Source organism: Acanthochromis polyacanthus, chromosome 18 (genome assembly GCF_021347895.1).
Source record: "Acanthochromis polyacanthus isolate Apoly-LR-REF ecotype Palm Island chromosome 18, KAUST_Apoly_ChrSc, whole genome shotgun sequence".
Lineage (NCBI taxonomy): Eukaryota > Metazoa > Chordata > Actinopteri > Pomacentridae > Acanthochromis > Acanthochromis polyacanthus.
Window position 1 is genome coordinate 3,669,273 of NC_067130.1, and position 24,250 is coordinate 3,693,522.

Here is a 24,250-nt window from a genome sequence, read left to right on the forward strand (position 1 = left end):
AACGAGTCAAAAAAATGACAAAAATTCAACAAAACGACAAAAAAATAGACCAAAAAACCCACAAGCGAGACAAAAAGGAAACACAAAATGACAAAAACAACACACAGAACAACGAATAAAGCAAAATACACAATGTCAAAAATAAGACAAAACGACAAAAGCGAAAAACAAAATGACAAAAATCTGAGAAAAATGACAAAAATTAGACAAAAAAATGCAAAAATTAGACAAAAAAAACCAAAATCAAGACAAAATATTACAAAAATGAGACATGACGTGAACCTAAATAAGAAAGAGACAAAAAATGGACACAAACGAGACCAAAAAAAACCACAAGTGAGACAAAAAGGAAACACAAAATGACAAAAACACACAAAACAACGGATAAGCAAAACACAAAATGTCAAAAATAAGACAAAAAGACAAAAGCGAAAAACGACAAAAATCAGACAAAAAAATTACAAAATCAAGACAAAATATTACAAAAACGAGACACAAAATCAGAAAATAAAAATAAGCAATACAGTATTTTACTTCATGATCAAAACAACTGGTCAGCGAGACAAACAGAAAACGCAAAATGACAAAAACGACACAAAACAACGAATGAAGCGAAACATAAAATGACAAAAATAAGACAAAAACACAAGCGAGACAAAAGACAACATCACACCAAAAAAACAGGCAGCTAAAAGTCAAATAAAACAAGAGAGAACATCTAAAACAAACGGGATATAATAGAGAATAGAAAATCAGTGCGCTATAAGAAGAAGTGATTTAAAAGAAGTTAGTGCCTCTGCGGGTCTCATCTCTCCTATTAGTGTCTATTTGGAATGTCAGAAGTACATTTCATTGCAGTCTATCTGGAAAATCTCCTTCAAAACCACAAATGTCAGCCTCAGTGTCGGGCTCGATAAAAAATTAAGCAATCAATGCTGTCAATGAGCATCATCCTGTAGGGAGCCTGAACGTCTCTGCAAAACTTTATGAAAATCCATCACATAGTTGCTGAGATATCTGCCACCCTGGACGCCCTGCCGTGGCTACAGCATTACACTCCAGACTTACGTAGAGTATTTGCATCTTACAATCATCTTCGTGTTGCTTCCTCCTCGTCTTCTCCATCTTTTCTGCCTCAGCTCTACTTTATTTTCTCTCAGCTGAAAGTTCCTGCATATCGACCTGTTTTTTCAATCCTCCAGTGCCCCCATGTCCTGCTTTCTCGCCGCATATCGCTTCATTTTGCTCTCCTGCTGTCCTACCTTAGATCTATTAGCCTCCTGGCTTCATCGTCCCTCTGCAGGTTGCTTCAGCCCATCTGGCCTCTGCATTCCCCTCTCCTTAGCGGCAGCTCGGTCCGGCTAAAATAAAACTTACTACTTCGCTCTGGTTCACAGATACTCATTTAGCCAGCTTTGGTGCACCACAGAGACTGCTGGTTCATTTTAAAGGCACACTGTGGAAGATTTGTCTAAATGCAGTGCATAGATTCACACAAAAGTTGGTGGAAGAGGTCATTTCCTCTGCCTGCATTTTCATATATTCTTAGGAGGTTTCTGGGCTGCACTCTTTGGACAACAGGTGTGTAGCCTAAAGCAGGTTAGGAATGTCTAGACCAATGGTGTCAGCAGACTCAATGCTGAAAAATCACAAATATAGCAATACGAACGGCCTAGCGGGCAAAGCTTGCTACAAAATGGAAGTGAATTTAGGGCTGGCTTTTGGAAAAAGATGTGGATGAAGAGCGATGCAGAGCTGTTAGGACCCGGCTGTCTACGGAAACGGAAAGAAAGGGAAACAATGCCGAGTTCCAGAACGATAGGAGGGATATATTTTTAAAGGTGGTAACAAAACACAGAAAACCAGGAGGTTCAAAGCAAATGGGTGCTGCTAAAACAAAAGTAATAAACATAACCAAAGGCGACCTTTTCTATGAAGGTGAGATGACAAGACTGGGAGAAAATGAAAGCTAACAGTCACAAAGAAGCAATCACTTATTAATAAAAAAAAATGATTGGATATCACTAAAAGGTCAACTAAATAACCATCTGAATTTAATAACAACCACCTTCTAATTAGCTAAACAATCATAAAAAGTTCAGATAATCATGACAGATGTTTCTTTTTGGCAATATATCAGTCATTTTCTGTTTTTCTGTGGGCATTTTGTGCATTTTTGTGGCCATGTTGTGTCTTTTTGTAGTTGCTTTGTGTGTATTTGTGCTCATGTTTCTTTTTTTGGTAATTTTCAGACTGCTTTGTGGCCCTTTTAGGTATTTTTGTGGTCATTTTGTGCATTTGTGTGGTCATTTTGCACCCCTTTTTGCTGTTCTCAGCCCGTTTGTGGTAATTTGAGGAGTTTTGTGGCCATTTTGTGTGTCTTTGTGGTAATTTTTTGTAGTTATTGAGTGCGTCACACATTAACAGAGGCGGAGACTGCAGCGAATGTGCAAGCAGTGAACCCTAAGTCCTGCTTTTAAATTGGTAGAGAAATAAACGTGCGTTTTAGAAAAATAAATGCACAGGTCTGCAGGACTGAGGTTGAGCTGGAACACATGAACACTGCTACTGAGTTGGAGATTCGGTGCTGTTGTATAAATTTATGCGGTTTATTTACTGCAGGTTGAACATTTCGTTGTCTGCCTGCAAACTCCTCTTTGCAAGTTGTCGTGTTCATTCAGAGGCCTGCAAGCCTGAAAGTTTTTCACAGCACTGAGCTGGTGTTCAGGAAGTTGAGCTGTGTGTGATGCTGCAGGTGTTAAGCTGGAAAACGTGATTAGGGAGTGTTCGCTTCTAAACATTCAGAGTTTCACTGCTGTGTTTCCAAACGGTATCCAATAATTCCTGCAGTGTGTATCTTTATTTTGTGCTGACACGCATTCTGCTACTGTACTCATAAGCATACTGTTTTATTTATGCTGAGTTTAATTTATTAATTACTTTCAGACAGCTTGTTTTCCTCCGCAGAAAGTTTCAGATAAGAGGAGGGGATTTTATAGTTTAACTAGCTGTCTGTTTAACGACTGCTGGAAAAGCTCAGCATCTTGCTTTCACCACCAGAATCTTGTATTACTGAACGGTCTGTCATCACAAACCGGCTAGCTCTCAGCCTTCAGCAACTAAACGGCAAACCCACCGCTTCTGAGCTTTATGTCTGGAGACGACAAAACTAGGCAGAAATAAAAGCAGCTTGTCATATTTACACATTCAGCACTTCACTCCGACTGACGTTCTGTGAATAACGCTCGCAAACTAAACTTCCTTCCTTTACAAACGGCATCACATATTCCGAAGGCGCTGCCAGGATTTCCACAGCTTCCACCTGCCTGTTGCAGCAGCAGGTTCCAGCTGTCATTTACACACTGCAGCTCTGAGCGAATCGACACTAAATGAAGAAGGCGTGCTGACCTTTCAGCTGTAGACGTCCTCGTCTAAACCAAAGCCATTTAACCACTTGTGAATAAATGTGTTAAATAAGAGGAGAATAGTAGATCTAAGTAAAAACATGAAACGAAACCACACTGAGCATCATCTAATATTGTATATGTATCTGTCCGATTTAATTTTTCCCATATTTTTTATTTTTCTGCCATCAGTGCCAAACGGTCTCATTAGCATGTGTGACTGCGATACGTCCTGCAGGTGTCAGCTGTAATCAAATGTAATTACAATATTTAGCTGCTCTTTTTTCATGAATAATTATAAACTTTGCAACAACCATCTAATACCAAAAATGAACACTCGATACCAACTTAAACAGCAAAGAGCCGTGAGCCAGAATCAAAGCCAGACCACTGCGTCAGAGACTCTAGCCCCTAAACCGTTGAGCTATCTGGGCGTCCAAGACCAACTCTCCCTATGAGAGGCAACACTGCTGACTGAAATCGAAGCCAGATCACTGTCCTATGAATGGGCAACGAGAGCAAAAAGGGAGATTTTATCCAAAGTTCTGGCTGGCTGAGGAGCACTGACCCTTTACAAAGACGTTTCACCAGCAGCGAGGGAGAGATCAGAGAGAATCCAACCTCATGTGGGTGTATCAGTGTTACTCTTTGTGTGTATATGTACTGCTTTGCTGGTTTTTTTTTAGATGTTTGCTTGTGCTTTTAAACGCCCATGTATTAATGTATAGCTTCTTTTGCTGCATGGTCACACACACGTACACAAATTGCACAAATTGGCTGACACGTCGCCTTAGATCATGTCCTCGTTGGATCTAATGGCATGTGTGAATCAGCGTAGGCTAAGCCATATGTTTCACTGCCTCCTTCTCTGCTGTTAAACACTAAAGCTGTATCGCTGACAGATGGCCTGGCTGCTTTTAGCGTGCCCATATTATTTTATTATGTAACGTGTGAACTGCAAAACGACCTCCAGTCCTTCATCTTCAGAAATCACACAAATGATCTCTTTAGGTGGGCTATATAGAGCTGGAAATGGAATAACTGTACATGTGCTAAACCTCTCTGTTGCCTTCATTACTGTCAATCAACGTTTTTTAATACTCTCCTCATTTTATACACGAGAGGAGGGAGGGAAATGCTACTTCTGGATTAAGGTTAGGTGTAAAAGGCTCTTCCTCTCACCCATAAAGATTTATGTAAAAAGAATGACATTTTTTGCAGCATTTTGTGCGTCTCTGGTCATTTTGTGTTTTTCTGTGGTCATTTTGTGTCATCTTTTGTCATTTTGTGCGTTTTTGTGGTCATGCTGTATGTTTTTGTGGTTAGTGTGTGTGTCTTTGTGCTCATTTTGTTTCTTTTTTGGTCATTTTCAGACCGTTTTGTGGTCAATTTGTGCTCATTTTGCATCTCTTTTCAGTTTGTCTGCGGCAATTTCAGGTATTTTGTGGTCATTCTGCAACTTCTTGTAGCTATTTTGTGTGTCTGTCGTCATTTTGTGTCTTTATATGATACTTTGTCTTTCTCACCAAGTCACGTTGTGTTTTTCTGTGGTCATTTTGTGTCATTTTGTGGTCATGCTGTATGTTTTTGTCGTTAGTGTGTGTGTCTGTGCTCAATTTGCTTCTTTTTTGGTCATTGTCAGTTCATTTTGCGCATTTTAGGTCTTTTTGTGCTCATTTTGCATCCCTTTTCAGTTTGTCTGCGGCAATTTCAGGTATTTTGTGGTCATTCTGCAACTTCTTGTAGCTATTTTGTGTGTCTCTCGTCATTTTGTGTCTTTATATGATACTTTGTCTTTCTCACCAAGTCACGTTGTGTTTTTCTGTGGTCATTTTGTGTCATCTTTTGTCATTTTGTGCGTTTTTGTGGTCATGCTGTATCTTTTTGTGGTTAGTGTGTGTGTCTTTGTGCTCATTTTGTTTCTTTTTTTGATCATTGTCAGTTCATTTTGCGCATTTTAGGTCTTTTTGTGCTCATTTTGCATCCCTTTTCAGTTTGTCTGGAGCAATTTCAGGTATTTTGTGGTCATTCTGCAACTTCTTGTAGCTATTTTGTGTGTCTCTCGTCATTTTGTGTCTTTATATGATACTTTGTCTTTCTCACCAAGTCACGCTGTGTTTTTCTGTGGTCATTTTGTGTCATCTTTTGTCATTTTGTGCATTTTTGTGGTCATGCTGTATCTTTTTGTGGTTAGTGTGTGTGTCTTTGTGCTCATTTTGTTTCTTTTTTTGATCATTGTCAGTTCATTTTGCGCATTTTAGGTCTTTTTGTGCTCATTTTGCATCCCTTTTCAGTTTGTCTGGGGCAATTTCAGGTATTTTGTGGTCATTCTGCAACTTCTTGTAGCTATTTTGTGTGTCTCTCGTCATTTTGTGTCTTTATATGATACTTTGTCTTTCTCACCAAGTCACGCTGTGTTTTTCTGTGGTCATTTTGTGTCATCTTTTGTCATTTTGTGCATTTTTGTGGTCATGCTGTATCTTTTTGTGGTTAGTGTGTGTGTCTTTGTGCTCATTTTGTTTCTTTTTTTTGATCATTGTCAGTTCATTTTGCGCATTTTAGGTCTTTTTGTGCTCATTTTGCACCCCTTTTCAGTCTGTCTGTGGCAATTTTAGGTGTTTTGCGGTCATTCTGCAACTTTTTGTCGATATTTTGTGTGTCTCTCGTCATTTTGCATCTTTATATGATAATTTTTTTTTTAGCCTTGTTGGTCATTTTGTTTCTTTGTCAGTTTGTGTCTCTCTGTGGTAATTTTTGGTCATCATCAGTCTGTTTGTGGTCGTTTTGTCTCTTTGTATGATAGTTTTGTGTCTCACTGAGTCATTTTGTGTTTTTCTGTGGTCGCTGGTCATCTTTCTTTGCTCATTATCAGCCTGTTATGTCACAATCTAATCCATCAAAGGGTGCGCAAATGGAGAAGACAGTGAAAAAGTAATGACTCTCCTGGCTCCTAGTAGCACACTGATTTGGACGGAGCTGAAACAGACTGAATTATTCTGAAACAAACATGATGGATGGGATTTTTGCAATACTATACTTGAAATACTTTTTCATATCCTAGATGCTAGTGTTTTTTCATGGGATTAACTGTTCAAGCATTGCAGGGGACTTCTGTTTCTTGTTTTCAGTGTTTGTGAACGGTGTTGCACGCAGCTTAAACACTCTGGGCTCCTCTTGTATTATTTGGAGGACTTCTCCGGGCGCTTAAAGGTGGAGGCTCTAATCGCTTTTTGAAAAATTTACCAAATTTCTCCTCACAGTCTGTTAGCTGTTCTGTGTGAGTGCTGACGAAAAACAACAAATCCGGTGTTCATGAGCAGTCCCGGAAACTGGAAACAAACAAAGTTGCTCGGTCCAATTCACACAACACTGTTCCAGTGTGCACAGTCGTGCTCGTGGTAGGGGAAAGATGAGGGGATGAAAGGGAGAAGTGGAAAGAAGGGGGACAGTAAATCTGGTAAATATCGGAAATAAACCAACTACAGTAGCTGAAAGTCAACAATCTTTCTGAAGACTCCATATTTAATTGCAAAGAATGTTCAAATCTCAGCTGAAAAATACACAAGACATATTAGCAATATTGGATCGTACTGACAGGTTACCACAGCAGAAAAAACAATATCAGCGCTGAGGAAGTTATATTATTATTATCTAGATCATATGGATTACTTGTGTGTCTCTTACTACAGTGTTTTTGTTCACTTCATCACCTGAGCTGCTATTGTTTATTATGATGAACCTGAGGAGATACAGGAAGCGACTGGTAACTTATTATGTGGTTGCCGGGCAACAGCGAGATGCATCTTACTGCCGAAAACCACACGTAGGTGATTAAGATAAGAACTCCGTCTGTCCGTAGACTCCGTTCTCTTATCTGGGTGAAGCAACCTTTAGCTGTGAGCGTTATTACAGATGTAGCTGTTTGAATGGATCAAAGTGATGCAGGGAGCCTGACAGCTTCTTAGAACCTCATAACGTACTGCAGGGTGTGTTTTTATTATCCCCACCTCCAGGATAGATGCCTCTTATTCCATTTGTTCTGAGGGTTCGAGCTCCGTTTCCTGCGCCCCACCGTCCCCTCGGCCTCAGACACATCTGGCAGAGAACATCTGGGCGTTTTCATTAGACCCAGGGTGGCTTGATCTGAAGGAGAAAAGAGGCAATTGTGATGCAAAGTCATGGAAATGCATGCAGCGATCACAAATGGGATCAATATATAAAGAAGGGACTTTTGAAGTCCATGGGATATATCTTGCATACATTTTTATTATCATCATTATTTATCATTACTTATTATGGAAACAATCACTTATTAATAAAAAATGATTGGATATCACTAAAAGGTCAACTAAATAACCATCTGAATTTAATAACAACCACCTTCTAATTAGCTAAACAATCATAAAACGTTCAGATAATCATGGCAGATATTTCTTTTTTGGCAGTATATCAGTCATTTTGTGCATTTTTGTGGTCATGTTGTGTCTTTTTGTAGTTGTTTTTTGTGTATTTGTGCTCTTGTTTCTTTTTTGGTCATTTTCAGACTGTTTTGTGGCCATTTTAGGTCTTTTTGTGGTCATTTTGTGCATTCTTGTGGTCATTTTGCACCCCTTTTCGCTGTTCTCAGTCTGTTTGTGGTAATTTGAGGAGTTTTGTGGTCATTTTGTGTCTCTGTGGTAATTTAGCAACTTTTTTGCAGTTATCTTGTGCGTCTCTCGTCATTTTGTATCTTTACATGATAATTATGTGTCTCATTGAGTCAGTTTGTGTTTTTCTGTGGTCATTTTGTGTCTTTTTGAGCCTTTTTTGGTCATTTTGTGTTTCTTTGTCAGTTTGTGCCTCTCTGTGGTCATTTTCAGACTGTTTTGTGGCCATTTTAGGTCTTTTCATGGTCATTTTATACATTTTTGTGGTCATTTTGTACCACTTTTTGCTGTTCTCATTCTGTTTGTGGTAATTTGAGGAGTTTTGTGGTCATTTTGTGTGTCTTTGTGGTAATTTTTTGTAGTTATCGTGTGCGTCTCTCGTCATTTTGTATCTTTACATGGTAATTATGTGTCTCATTGAGTCAGTTTGTGTTTTTCTGTGGTCATTTGTGACATTTTATAACACAAAATAACAAAATACTCAATTGTATGCAAAATATTTAAGAAGAATCTTTCTCTAAGAATTCCATGTGGTGTTTGGTTATAGGCGGCCATGTTGATTTTAGGCCTAAAAACAGCAAAAATGTCAACTATGATGCAAAAAAGTCCTGCAAATATACAGTATATTGACCCAATTTATTCCTTAATATGAAACAAAATGAGTGAAAACACTAAAATGTTCCAACATAAAGTGCCTGATAAAAGAAGAATCTTCCACCAGCAGCTGTCTGTAACTGACCACCTCAGTATGTGCAGCTCATACTATACATCCTCTCATGCATACACGCAGCATGTGCATGTACAGTGAGCTACCAGAAGCCATATGCTCTGCAAGATCCCATCTTACATGCACAACGAAGCCCTAACTCTCTACATTACACCTGCTCACAAACACAACATTGTTAACATCATTCTCACACAGGATCCGGCTTTCTTGGGGTCACACATGCAAGAGGCGGTGGTAGTTTGTGTGATAAAGAGCGATACTGTTTGAGGAGGAGAACTGCAGTCCGTATGAGTGAGTGAGGCTGTCAGGTTGTACTGTGGAGTACCGAGAATAGCGGAACGCACAATAATCAATATACTGTTCTGTTTCACACGCGCCAGGATCATCAATCACGTACAGTAGGAGCATAGCGGCACTGTCACTTCTGTGTGTGTGTGTGTGTGATTTATGTTTACAAGGCGTCTTATGGTGTGCAGACAGCTGTGCAAGAAGTGTAATAAGTATTACTTCTCTGATGTTCATGGGGTTGTTGTGTCACAGTAATATTGATTCAGCTCTTTCAATTTCCATACTTTTTGTTTTGTAGGATTGCGTTACATTTTCCTCCCCAGGCAGCCCGTAGTCACACAGGTAAACAAACAGACATCCCTTCATATAAAGCATACGGCAGCATACCGAAGACTCCCGTCTCCTTCAGCCCTCCGAACTTCTGCATGGCTTTGATGGCCTTGGTGAGGGCGTCCTTGGTCTGAAGCTGGCCGGTCACCGGGTCGGGAGGCGGGAGGTAGCCGAACTTACTCAGCCAGTCCTGGACAAGAGACAGTGGAGTCAATTATGTAGCAGCGATTAGCATAAAAAGGCAATATGTAGCGGTCAACGTGAGAAAGGTTTGAGATTGAATTTCTGCACCTAAATGTCCACCAATGTGGGGGCGTTCCATATTTTATTCATTTTTATTCATTTATTTCTTCATTTGATAGGGACAGTGTACATTAATGTACGTCTGTTTAGGCAGCAATGGACGTAAATATGCTGGATTGTAGCAACGATGCTAATTTACATCCTTAGGCAGGTAAAAAAAAAAAAAACACAACACACAGGACAATAGGTCAGAATAAAAACACAGTAAGTCACAAAAAAAGACAATAAGCCACAATAAAAGGACAATAAGCCATTATGAAAGGACAATAGGTCACAATAAAAGCACAATAAGTCACAATAAAAGCACAATAAGTCACAATAAAAGGACAGTAAGTCACAATAAAAGGACAGTAAGTCACAATAAAAGGACACTAAGTCACAATAAAAGGACAATAAGCCACTATAAAAAGTACAATAAGTCACAATAAAAGGACACTAAGTCACAATAAAATGACAATAAGCCACAATAAAATGACAATAAGTCACAATAAAAGCACAATAAGTTCAATAAGTCACAATAAAAGGACACTAAGTCACAATAAAAGCACACTAAGTCACAATAAAAGCACACTAAGTCACAATAAAAGCACACTAATTCACAATAAAATGACAATAAGCCACAATAAAAGGAGAATAAGTCACAATAAAAGCACAATAAGTCACAATAAAAGCACAATAAGTTCAATAAGTCACAATAAAAGGACACTAAGTCACAATAAAAGCACACTAAGTCACAATAAAAGCACACTAATTCACAATAAAATGACAATAAGCCACAATAAAAGGAGAATAAGTCACAATAAAAGCACAATAAGTCACAATAAAAGCATAATAAGTTACAATAAGTCACAATAAAAGCACACTAAGTCACAATAAAAGGAGAATAAGTCACAACAAAAGCACAATAAGTTGCAATAAGTCACAATAAAAGGAGACTAAGTCACAATAAAAGGACAATAATTCACAATAAAAGCACATTACAAAAAATACACAAAGAAGTTAAAGATCAATGGTCAACTTTCCATATAAAAACTGTCGTTCAACTTTATCCCTCTTCTTTTACTAAAGTATTCCATGGCAAAAGTGAGCATCATTGTGGTATTTTTCAGATAAGTCACATTCTGGCGTTTATTTCTAAGCTTAAACTTATTGTGCTGCATGCCAACATATTCCTGTGTGGAAACACAAGTTAATGACCGTAACTGATCAGAGGATGCAGTTATTTCCTCTTTGGCAGAATAAATGGACAGATATCCTGACGAGGACGAGCATTTTCATTATGTTTACCCAAAAACGTCAAAAAGTCAGCTTTCAATTCTGTCTTTTATTAATGGATTTCTTTGGGTTTTACACTGAATCTGTCCTTCACAACTCAACGCACACAAACCCCAAACATGACCAGTTACAAGAACACAGTTCAATAGTCCGACAAATGTCAAAGCTCCGACACCCGTTCCTGTTTATAGTTTGCATTTCAGTGCACATATGTCCGTTTGAGATCTGCCAGAGCTTTGAGTCACGCAGCTGTTTGGGTACTAATTTCAACCGTGCACCATCTAAAACCCTTTAACTTCTTAACACGAAATTAAATAAACATTTTCATAGCCGACAGTTTGACACGGAAATGGAACACAGCCATAATTAATGTTATTAGTAGCAGCTGAGCTTTTACGGAGCTTTTACGGCACAAATCTGCTGTGAAAATGATGCACCTAATAATACAGTACATAAATTAAACTCCCCTGTCCAGTACAGTCACATACAGGTGAAAGTAATAAAAATAGGGAATTACTACGCAAGTAAGTGTGTCTTCAGAGTAATTCTGCAGCAAGACGCTTTTCCAAAACTTAAACTGATCGCCTGCTTCGCATGTTATCATCGCATGTCATTCTCATACATATGGACCAGCAGAGGCCTCCTCCGGCTTCTAGCAGAATGCTGATTAGAATTAATTACGATCACTGAGAAAGACAAATTATCCCTGATAATGTGGACGACCTCCTGCGTCATCTGAATAAGTGCATGTAAATTTACCAGTGGACCTTGGAAACATAGAAAGCAGATCTTGATAACACGGGGTAAACATACTGACAGGGTGTATTTTAGTCCAAACGGTGCTTTTCTAAATGAAACCGGTGCTTAAATTAAACCAAACACCAGCTGAAAATGTGAAAAACACTGAGTTATGTGTGCATACAGTAATAATGGTCTTTAAAAGGGATTTGATCTCGAGTCTCTTATGTGTGAGTTCACTGATTTACTCTTTTAAGCACGGCTCTACTGGCCTTTGGCGATAACAGCCGACTGGAAATGATCTGTAACCATAATGTCCCTTTAATGGGGTGAAAATGGCTGAACTGATCATGTGCAAAACAACACACAAGGTCTAATTTCACGCGTTAATTTTCACGTTAAGACTTCAACAGATATAAAAGGTGGATAAAACTTTACCTACATGCTTTTACTGCTGCTCTCACAAAGAACATACATTATCATACCGTATGCATAGAATCAGAATGACTAGAGAAGCTTGCAGGTTTGTAAAATGCAAAATCTGACCAGATGTGGTACAGCACTGGTGTCCAACATGAGGCCCGCAGGCCAGAACCGGTCCTCCAGAGGATCCAATCCGGCCCTCAAAGTGTAAAAATGACAGAGAAGACATTAACTGCAGATTGTAAATTAGTAAAACTATACATTTAAAATCTTTCTGGACCATGACAAGTTGTTTAGATCTTAAAATACTAGATTGTTTATTGTTCTTTTGTGTCTCATTTGTGTAATATTTTGTCTATTGTTTTGTGGGGTTTTTGTCTGACTTTTGCCGTTTGTCTCATACTTTTTGTCGTTTTGTTTCTCGCTTTTGTCTCGCTTGTGTTTTTTGTCTATATTTTTCATCCTTTTGTTCCTATTAGTCAGTTTGTGTTTCATTTTTGTGGTTTTGTAACTTTTTCGTCTAATTTTGTGTCTCTTTTTCAGTTTGTTTTCGTGTCGTTTGTCTCATTTTTGTCATTTTGATTGTTTTTGTAATATTTTGCCTTGTTTTTTGTCTGACTTGTCAATTGTCGTCTATGTTTTTGTCCTTTTGTGTTTTAATTCTTTGTTTTGCGTGTTGTCTTGTCATTTCATGTTTCCTTTTTGTCTCGCTTGTCTTTTTTGTCTATTTTTTCATCGTTTTGTTCCTTTTAGTCAGTTTGTGTTTCATTTGTGTCCATTTTGTGGTTTTGTAACTTTTTCATCTAATTTTTTGTCTCTTTTTCAGTTTGTCAGTTTTCGTTTGTCTCATTTTTGTCATTTTGATTCTTGTTTTTGTCATATTTTGCCTTGTTTTTTGTCCGACTTGTCATTTGTCGTCTCTATGTTTTTGTCCTTTTGTGTTTTGTTTTATTCTTTGTTTTGTGTGTTTCCTTTTTGTCTCGCTTGTCTTTTTTTGTCTATTTTTTCCATTGTTTTGTTCCTTTTAGTCAGTTTGTGTTTCATTTGTGTCCACTTTTGTGGTTTTGTAACTTTTTCACCTAATTTTTTGTCTCTTTTTCAGTTTGTCAGTTTTCATTTGTCTCATTTTGATTTTTGTTTTTGTCATATTTTGCCTTGTTTCTGTTGTTTTTTGTCTTTTTTTGTCTGACTTTTGTCATTTGTCGTCTATGTTTTTGTCATTGTTTTATTCATTGTTTCGCGTGTTGTCTTGTCATTTTGTGTTTCCTTTTTGTCTCACTTGTGTTTTCTTGTCATTTTGTTCCTTTTGTCACTTTTTGTCTCGTTTGTGTCCATTTCTTTGCTGTTTTGACTATTTTGTCTAATTTGTTGGCTCTTTTTGTGTTATTTCGAGTCTTTTGCTACATTTTTGTCATTTTGTGTCTCATTTTTGTAACATTTTTTCTTGTCTTTGCTGTTTTTTGTTTGACTTTGTCATTGTGATCATAAAGTAAAACACGATATCATTCAGTTCCAGATATGTGCGACTAAAAGTTTTGTGCTTTGTTGTAGATAAACTGTTCTGGAAGCTGTAGTGTGTAAATGATAAACTGAGGCATAATGTTGGTGAAATATTATTTTTCTTAATAAATTTCAGCTTGTTCATAATGGTTTGCAAAAAAGATAATTCCTTAACATATTTATTTTGCACTAAAACAAACAAAAACATTCATTATGCTGTGGTTTTACTGGTCACTGCAGATCAAACTGGGCTGAAAGTGGAACCTGAACTCAGATGAATTTGACGCCTCCGTGTTCGAGGATTCTAATATTTCTGGCACACTGCGTTGGACAATACTAGATCTTTTTCTGGCATACTGCATAGTCTAGCAGTGTGGATATTGATTGCACCCTTGGTCTGTCTGGAGGCTGTTAATGAAACACAGGAGAAGCACATTAGCAGTGACTCGGGTCCACCAGTTTTGCCAGTAAACAGTGACAATAAGTCCGCATCCTGGATCTTGCTTGCCTGGCTGGAATGTTTTTAATACTACCAACCGTATGATATGTTTCTATGATAAGCCAACAAGTCTGCTGTAAAAGAGGATCATGAAAAGCAAAACAAATGAACGGAATCCAGCCGTCATTCCCATTATGTGGTTTTCCTGCCGTGAGGTGCTCGGGTTCCCATTCATCTTTTCCATCTCCGATCACTGTTGCTTTCATGTGTCTTTGCAAATCGCACAATCACGTTGCGCCGAGTTGTTTTTTTTGTTTGTTTTTTTTTTTGCATTATGAATGACTGTTCCACGTATGAACACAAACAGGAGGTTTAAAAGGGGCCAAAGTGTGTGAACAGAATGAAAGGTTGCTAATTAGCGGAGACGCTTTATTCACGTAAGTTCTGCAAATTTGATTTTGACAACTATTAATTTCCCGAAGGTTAATTTTCACCTCGTGTCAATTATCGCTGACCCAAATTACAGCTAAATCCGCCCTCTTTCTTCTAATTGATTCCGGCTGTTTCTATTTGTATCCCTCTTTCTCTCTCTTGACCTCCATCTACCTCAGCTTCTCCCTCCTGCTGGTAGCCAGTTTTGGCAAGTCTTGTTTCTTTAATGGGATTTTGATCAGCGCATATCAGACATGAGGGACGGCAATCGATGACAACGCCGGGAAAATTCCATTAACTAAGTAATTGACTTTAGTTCTTACAAAACTGCTCTCTGATCATCGGCTAAGAAAAAGTTGTGGAATGCAGATTAATCCAAAAATCTGAGAAAGAGTAAAAGTGTGAGACGAAACAGAAAGACAGACAATACTGAAGGCCTTTAATTTTCAGATTTCATTTTTCAATGGAGAAAATAGAAAAGATTAAAAAAAAAAAAAAGCCAAACAAATGCAAAAGCAAAAATCTTCAAAATTGTGTCTTTGCTTTTTGTTAAAGTCAGACAAACTTTGGTGGAATGTACTGTAGTGAAATATAAAATCAAGTAAAAATCCTAATAAAAACAAAGCTTTGACTGGAAAACAACCTTGCCTCACACATCTGTGAATGTTCACCCATTGAAGCGTCCAGCTGCAGTTCTAACAGTGGCTGTTTGGTGCACATGTGCAGCTAGTCTCCTCTCCAGCCTTTTCCATGACATCCAATAGCTTGTGATGTTGGACACGATGAAATGCTTTTGTGTAGTCGATGAAACACAGGAAAATGTTTTGTTGTTTTCCAATCATTATTTCACAGAACCACGACAGCAGAAGATGGGAAAGTGGATGAAGAAACTAAAAGAAGAATTGGAAAGGCGAAGACCAAGTTTTGGGAATGCAAAGAATTCCTTCATAGAAACATCAGCATCTCGCTGAAACTAAGACTGCTGAGATGTTCTGTGTGTTCTGTTTATAAAAAAAGCATCTAGAAGAGAAGACAATCTCTTGTCTCGTTTGATGTATGAAATGTATGAAAGGAGCATAGTGTGTGATCTAATGCAAAGGAGAATGAGTTTTGGGAAGCTCCATAACATAACTGAAGGCGCCATCGAAGGAACAAGAGGTAAATGCAGTGATGACATCAAGAGGTGGAGTGCAACAGAGAGCTGTTGAGAATAGACACAAATGGAGATCTATGGTGGACAACCTTCAGCACAAGATGAAGATGATGATAAAAGATGGAAGAGGGTGGATTTATGACTGACTTATGACGTGTCCGGCACAAAAAGGGTTAGAAAAATGAGGAACAGAAAGGAAATTAAGAAAACTAGTGATGGATAAAATGTGGCGAATGAGCAGCAAACAGAAACAGCTGATTCAGAGGTCTCAGTGGGACACAGTTGACATGTTGCATATATTTGCGGTTTGGGTCAAACGGAGTGAGATTCTGCAGCAGGTATTGCTGAGCAGGAGCTTCTAGCTAAGCATTTTCAAGTGCAAAAGTCGCCCAGGCCACCTTTCAGCGGCTGAACGATATGTCAGCATGCCGAGCATTTTTTGGCAGGACGCACAGAAAAAATAATGACATAAGACAGTATTGATCCCAGTTGTTAAAGTTCCATGTCGGTTCCTCTCCATCTGACGAGGAAACCAGGTGAGGCCCATAATAACATCCCTGCAGCTGCCATAGATTCAGCGTCTTCCTCAAGGCTACGAACACTTAAATCTAGTCCATTTACTAAAAGGATGACTTCACTTCACCACTCTGCTGCTGCTAAATAAATATTTCTCCCGCATGTGATCCGATAAAAGAAAAACAGGAACGTTGCACCGCATCATCCGATATGCTTTCCTGGACCTTTTGACAACAAATTAGCAATTTCCACACATCAGTTGGGGCTGAAAGCGCCCTAAGATCATCAATCAAAGGAGCTATCTTTGTTTTAGAGCTGCAATACGGCTAATGCATTTCACACATAGGCAATTCAATGTGATTTAAGTAACAACAAAAACACATTAGAGCATTTATGGAGCCACTGAGGAGGAAAATAATAAGTTGAAATGAAAGAGAATAAAACAAGAGCAGGAAAAATAATGGGCCATTCAGGTGAATATGATTAGGTTTGTATAATCTTCATGAAAGACTACTGAAAGGCACTTTCTGCTTTTCACTTACTGTATGTGTTTACTAGAGCTCTGTACGGCGGAGCTGATCTAACAGCAGCAGCATGTGGAAGCCAGTGATGGTTTCTTAATGCACAGATCAAGAGTGAGTCACACCGCTGATGCCGAGGTGCTTTGGAAGAAATGCACAGCAGTAAATGACACTATAAGCCAAGTCTGATTACACCAGAACCCAAAAGAAAGAAAAAAAAGGTATGTGGAAGAGAGGACGAACATCCTGCCGTCATGCAGAGAGAGAGAGAGAGAACGCTGCTCCTAATGAAAGAACTGAAGCCGCTCGTATGAGTTTATTCTCACTAAATCTGTGATTAACTGCAGCACGAGGGGGCTGATGCAGATGGCTGAGACTCCAGTCTTCTTTAATCATGCATTATTAAGGAACGCAGACACAGAAAACTATGGCACAAAACGATGTCTGAATTCCCACATAACGGGTTTCCCTAAAAACACACTTTGTCGAGGCTTTGGTGAGCTTTTCGTCTGAACAATCTGATTTTCTAGCATCCTGCAGTCTTTCATTTCTTTTGCAATGTTTAGCATCAAAGTGTGGGGAAAAAACTCATAATATATCCCCTTTACGCCGCTTAAGTCGTCTCCTTTCCCACAGTGCAAGCTAAGCCGTTCCAACCCCACAGTGCTTGCAAAAGCATCCCCATCTTCCAAGCGTGATATCCCGATTTTCTTAACTGGAATTCTGAATGGATGGCTGGTTTTATTCCTTTGGGAATCAAGAGGAAGAAGACCTGACTGGCTCTACAGGCAGCCAAAAAAAGGCTCTGCAACTGGTCAATGTTCACGCCCGTCGTACATTTCTGCCCTCCGATTGGTTCCTGTGTCTCCACCAGCTGTATCCTCCTCATTGTTCATCTCATTTCTGTGATCTCCCTCCTTTCTTGCTCCTTCCTGGTGGTGTACTTCATCCTGTTCAACGTTCTCTCCTTCCTCTTCTACCTTCTACCACAGGAGAGAGTCAAAGACCATCTGAGTCAAAAATAACAAGCAAAGAACTGACGTGCAGGGTCCTTGTGGTAAACGAACTGAAAAGGCTGTATAAGAAAAGTGTGGAATTTCCTTCACATAGCACTAGTCTGTATAAAAATGGACAAAAAAGCCCACATTTTTAAAATGAATCTTTTCTCATACAACATCCTTGCAAAATAAAGAGGAAAAGTTGTGTTTGTATGAATCATTGTGGGTTCCATTTTCTTAATCAACTCTTCTAAACGTGTCATTTATCAGAGCAAGAAACTACAAATAATAGGAAGAATCAACACATTTTAAACCTTCACTACTAAGACAATAATAAGAAAAGTGGAGTTCACACAAGATTAACCAAATCTAAGCGTACAATCATTGCATTTTACTAAATCACTTTATTCTAGATGTCTGATTTAAAAAGAAATCCAAAAATAATTCGTTTTTTCAAACTAGACTTAGTAAAACACTAAAACCAAAAAGCCAAAAATTCTGTGACCATTTGGCTGAACTGGGTTGAAGTGCAGGAACGCAGAGGAAACAGCAACACAACAAACTAAAAATGTAAGCAGTAAACAGTCTACAGAATGTGGAGTCACCTTTTTTTCCCCCAATAACACCTGTGCACCCGTGCAAAACTGTTGCACATTTTTTGCTGAATTCAACTTTATTTTTCATGAAACGCAGCATTCTCACTGTGTCGTACTGCACAAAATACATTTCTGAGTTCCCTCCACTTCTAGCCAGGGTTGTGCTGTTTCCATAGAGGTGTAAAACTTTATACTGCAGTGGAAAAATGAGCCCACGATGAGTAGAAACGTAGCCGAATAAAAACAGTTCAGAGGGTTAATGAATGCAGTTTGGCTCCAACAGTTTAACCAGTGGTCCAGGTATGCTGGCGGTTTATTAGCTACATGTTAAGATGCTCATAATGACTGGAAATAGACGGAAATATTTACTGTGGCCTCCCTCTTGAAGCGTTAACAGTTGCACTTAAACTAGACAAGGTCAGTGTGAACCGAAGAGGTGGAACAATCGACTGGCAGAGCAGCAAGCATAAGGCTAAAAACATAAATTAAGTCATGTTTTGAAAAGCTAAATCAATTTACTGCGACCTGTTAAAAACTGTTGTAAAGCACATTTTACTCATCGTCCACTACAAGTAGAAATTATGTGTGTGTTCAACATTTCTGCAGCTCACAGCAGCCAATGTCAGCCTTTAGTACCACACAAGAACAACTGTGACCTTTATTGAAAATGGCAGGAAGGTAAGAGTGTGGAGGCTGTGAATAAAGAGGTCGAGAATGGAGGAAAAAAAAACGAATGCGCTCCTGAGTTCTGCAGAATCTGAGGCAGTTTGTTAGAACGTGGTGCTTTATTGTGTGTTTGCGGACGTGGTGCAAGGTCATGGAAGGATCCTGTCAAGAATCCCAACCTCCGTCATCAGTCTGTCTGTCAGGGCTGCCTACTGTTCACTGAGGTGACTGCACAGCGACTGACTTTGAGTAGCGGTATGTATGAGCCAAAGGAGGCAAAATAAAGTCAGAACGCCATAAAACACTTCACCCAGCGCTGTGACACAACGGGGGAGAAAAGGTGAGCGAAGACGGGCAAAAAATAGACAAAAAGAGAAGCTGGAGAAAGACAGGAAAGGAAACAAAAGGAGATCTCTGATGAGAAGGGCTTCTTAAGTCTTAACATCTACTCATGCTCAAGGGAGCCTTCTGTTGTACAGCCTTGTAAACATCAAACCAAACCACTGACTATGATTTCACACATCACAAGAGAGAGATAGGGAGTGTGTAAATGCGAGTCATGCATGCATGAGCTGCATGAATAACAATGACCAAAAAGAAAAGAAGACAAAAAAACACGAGTGCCGTAGCCGACCTAAGATTTGGATGTTCAATACGAAGATTCAACATCCTTCGGAGTGAGTTTCTGTTATGATTTCAACTTTTTTCGACATTGAATGCAACAGAGTCGTGGGAACCTACGTTTGAGAATTTAAAAATCAATGAGAGGCAGCTGCGTGTGCATGTAAGATCTGAATCGAGGCCTATTTGAATTGCCGACATTTACCGAACGGATTTCCTGGAGCAGCACGCATCTGTTAAAATCAAGCTCTCACAGCCTGCCTTTCCCATGCTAAACATTAATATAAAATGTAAAAGAATGAACAAATTAAATAGTCTGAAATAAATTCAAAGTATCAACCACTATGAATTTATGCACTTCAAGCGGTTTGTCGTGTTTGAATAATAAACAAATTTTTGCAGTTTGCATTTGATTTCAATAATGTTGTCCTTCAGATGTCTGAAATGCTGCCATACTTTGAACTTGTTCTGAGACATGGTTGCAGAAATAAACCGTATATAAAGACGGATGAACTCTCCATGACCTATGAGTTTTCTGAAGAGCAGTTTTGAAGGTTTGAAGGTCAGTGTGGTGGCTCTGGTGTCACCATCTTGGCGTTTCCTCACTCGGTCTAACCTCATACTAATCTAAGATTGAATGAAGAGGTGGAACATAAGTGGGGCCTGAACAATCATATGCTGGTGATTAAAATAAAAATGTAACCCCTGTACATTCATCGTGAAAAATGAAATTAGCTGTAGAGACTGAAGCTACATGTAGTACAAGGCTGTCAAGATGTTATCTCTGCTGTAAAGTCAGATATTTTTACATTAAGATCTATAGACATCAGACTTGCCATTCAAAGAGCATCAGGTGATCATTTAAGAAGCTGAATTTTTTTGCATTTTTGCAATTGGCTTCATTTTCCAGCCCTCAAAGTTGCTGCTTGGTTTACCAACCACTACACCTCAAGCTCCGTCTACTTTCATCAAACATGCACCACTGCATATTGACACATAGATAATTCAACATTTATTTTTTTGGCAAGTACACCAGTTAGTCCTGCTACAGTATAATTTCTAGGACTGAACCCGAATATCCGAATATTCGTTCGCTACGGCGGTATCCGGATATTAATTTTGGTATCCGAATATTCGCCCTCCGGTTGGACGTTACCAGGCAGAACGAATATACGGCGTTACTGTCTTCCCTCCGCCTTCGGCCCACATCAGCTCATCTCGTCCTGTGATCACATAAACATATACACATATATCTATGTGATCACCCTTCCTCCCCCAGACAAAAATATTCGGAGCTCGTCTCTTCCCTTCGTCTTCGGCCCACTTCGGCTCATCTCGGCTCATCCATTCGTGTCTGCCGACTCTGAAGTCACACTTCACTTCGTTGCATAAACACAAGACAAGATGCTGAAGACCTCCGCTGTTTGGGAATTCTTAGGTTTAACTGAAGACAAAACGAAGGCAAAATTTAGACCCGGGAGACCAGAAAAACGGATCCCATCGGACGTTGCGGGGCGGAACAAATATTCGGATATTCGTCTTTAATAGGGCCCGAATATTCAGAGGCCAGAAACCACTATTCGGGCCAGCCCTAATGATTTCTCTCTCGTGGTTGTGTGAAGTCACCAACCAATCAAGATGCAGACTTTTCTTTTGATGGCATTGATCATCTTAACCTTCTCTTTAGAAATCTGTTTGAAATTTTGCGTTTGATTTCTTGAGTTGTGGCCAAAACAAGTTTTGAAAAGGTCCCAGTGACGTTTTACCGGTTTACCCGTGAGGCCAAGTGGATGCTTGGGCCACATTTGAAGCAAATCCCTCAAGAAATATCCACTTAATGAATGGGACTCATGTACAACCTGAAAACATAAAGCCAAATACATTCCTGATTCTCTCTCTTTTTAATAGTTTTCCATTTAAACATCACGCATTTGTAAGTTCTCTAAGCTTCTGTCCATTTTATCAAGTTATTGTCATGACATCAACTGGCCAAAAAAACTTGAATTTGACTTAAAGAATTTCAGACAGTTGAGGAATGTTTTATCCACACATAAAGGGCATCCCATGTCTCTATTACCCTTATTTAATCTGTCATTCATCTTTCAGAACAAGAAAGGATAGCAGATCTGTGCGCAACCAGTAGCTGTATTTTAATCCAACGGTGTGAATTTGAGTTTTGTAAGCACACTCTATTGCATTAATAGCTAGTTTTATAAGTTCCTGTGGCCCTTTCACTGCTTTTTTCCATTGTTAAAACATGCTTCCTTTTCCACGACATGAATTACTCGCCACAACTGCTTTTTCTCTATAAAACTGGACAAAACAACCAACATTTTAACAGCTACTTTACAAGCCAATAAATGCAGGCTATCGGCCCTAAAAAGACACATTTAAACTTTTACGGTTTTGTACTTAAACTGCAGACTTATCTAAAATATAAATAGACCAATGAGGAATTCATTAAGAAGGAATAAGTGAAAACTGAGAATCCGTTCAGCTCCTTAAGAAGGCCGTCTCATAGCTCATTCTGGAATTTGATAAACACAGAAAGTCATTTGTGTCTATTTTAGAGAGTTTAGGGATTAAAGTGCTGGCAGAATAAAAGTTATGGATGATAACATTAGAGCTTCACTATGAATTGTGCCCCCACAGAAACGGGCTCTTCTACAAGTAATGAAAAGATTCTTGGGCTGCATCGAGAGTCTAATCATCTTAACAGGATTTTTTAATCAAAGGATGAATGGCGGATCGATACTGAAATATAGAAACCTCCGACCTCAACGGTTTTGTTTTAGGAAGGGATTTTATATACTAAAAAGTCAATATTTAAACTCAGTAATTCTGGGGTAAATGTGCATTTCGTCACCAGGTGGAGAAACAACAGAGAGAAACATGTGAAAACCACTAAGATATACTGTAAATATGTGGAGAAAGGAAGCCCGCCTGAAGAGGAGAGGAAAGGTGCTGCTTAAAGCAAGTCAGACTTCTATCATTGAGTCCTTTTGTAGCTACAGTCAAGAACCAGGTTCATCGAAAGAGAGTCCAGTTATTGTGAGAAACTGATTCATGCCCATTTGGGCTTTAGTGAAACAATGGGAGTTACTACTTTCTAAAACTATGAAATTGATGGATTCCTGGACAGAAACAGATATAAGGACTCATACTTCATGGCAGCTGATGTGATGTTTTGAGACATAACAAGAATGTGTTTTCTTGTCCTGAACACTTAAAACTTTTACGAAGAAGACAGAAAGGAGGCAACCTTCAAAGTATGTCTTCGTCATAGATCAGGGGTGTCAAACATGCGGCCTGTGGGCCAAAACTGGCCCTCTAGAAGGAAATTTCAAGACCATGACAAGTTGTTTTGATCAAAAAGTACAATACTAGATTGCCCATTGTTCACTTTGTAGTTTGTATCTCATTTTTGTAATATTTTGTCTCATTTTTGTTTTTTTCCCTCTGACTTTCGTCGTTTCTCATGTTTTTGTCCCTTTGTGTTTACTTTTGGTCTTGCTTTTGTTTTTTGTCTCATTTTTTATAATTTTGTGCTTCTCTTTATTTGTTGTTTTGTGTATCGTTTGTGTTTTTTTTGTCTCGCTTCCATTGTTTGTCTACCTTTTTGTCAATTTGTTTCTCGCTTTTATCATTTGTGGTCTCATTTGTGTAATTTTTTCCTCTTGATTTGTCGCTTGTTGATTTTTTTTGTCGCTGTGTAGCATTTTTGTCAAATTTTTTGTCTCTCTTGTTTCGTGTCGTTTGTCTCATTTTTTGTCTCATATTTGTAATATTCTGTCTATTTTTGTTGTTTTTTCGTTTTGTTTTTTTTGTCTGACTTTTGTCATTTTGATCATAAAGTAAAATCCTCTATCGCTCAGTTCCAGATGACTAAATATTGTGTTACTTTGTAGACACTCTGATTTGGAAGTTGTGATGTGGAAATGATAATCTGAGGCTGAATGTTGCTGAAATTGAACTTATTTTTCTTAATAAATTTCAGGTTGTTTATGATGTTTTATAAAAAGATAATTCCTTAAATGTGAACATTTTCTGAATGTACATTTTTGCACTAAAACAAAGAAAAAAAAGTTGGAGTTTTTGGTTATTTATAGATTATTATGCTGTGATTATCCTGCTCTGGCAAATTGGGCTGAATGTGGAACCTGAACTGGAATCAGTTTAACTCCCCTGTCTTAGAGTCTCACATATAAAGGTCAAGCAGTTCTTTAGAGAGCAAATATGTTCCTGACTGGTACAAGATTGCAGCTGCACATTTCACACATGTTCATGTAGTTAAATAACCAAATCATTGGTTTGATTTTACACACTAACCGGGTCATTTTTTGTGTCGTATCGTTACATTTTTTGCCCATTATCACGTCTTCGTTTGAGTTCAGTTCTTATTGTTGCATTGTACGACTGAGAAACACAATAATGCTCAAATATGATAAAGAGCCTCAATTACAAAGACAATAGTATTCCTATATCTTGCTTCTTTTTGTCTCTCTACCTCAGTCTCGCCCTCCCACACCGACTCCGCGTTGCTCCTGCTCATCTCGACTTGAGGTCTCGCCAGTGAACACGCACTGAATCAGTTTCTTACAAAACAGAGGCACGGGGAAAGAGAAGAAACAGAGTGGAAAAAGAGGGCGAGACTGATGAGAACGCAGCCACGAG

General features: G+C 38.7%; 1 protein-coding gene across 1 annotated transcript in view; it reads right to left on the reverse strand.

Moving 5' to 3' along the window:
• LOC110962332 (matrix metalloproteinase-17-like) overlaps positions 1-24,250 on the reverse strand; it is a 127,963-nt gene that overhangs the window by 50,558 nt on the left and 53,155 nt on the right. The window contains 2 exon segments of the mRNA XM_051938105.1: positions 7,412-7,547; positions 9,453-9,585. Of these exon segments, the coding sequence (XP_051794065.1) occupies positions 7,412-7,547; positions 9,453-9,585 (269 nt within the window).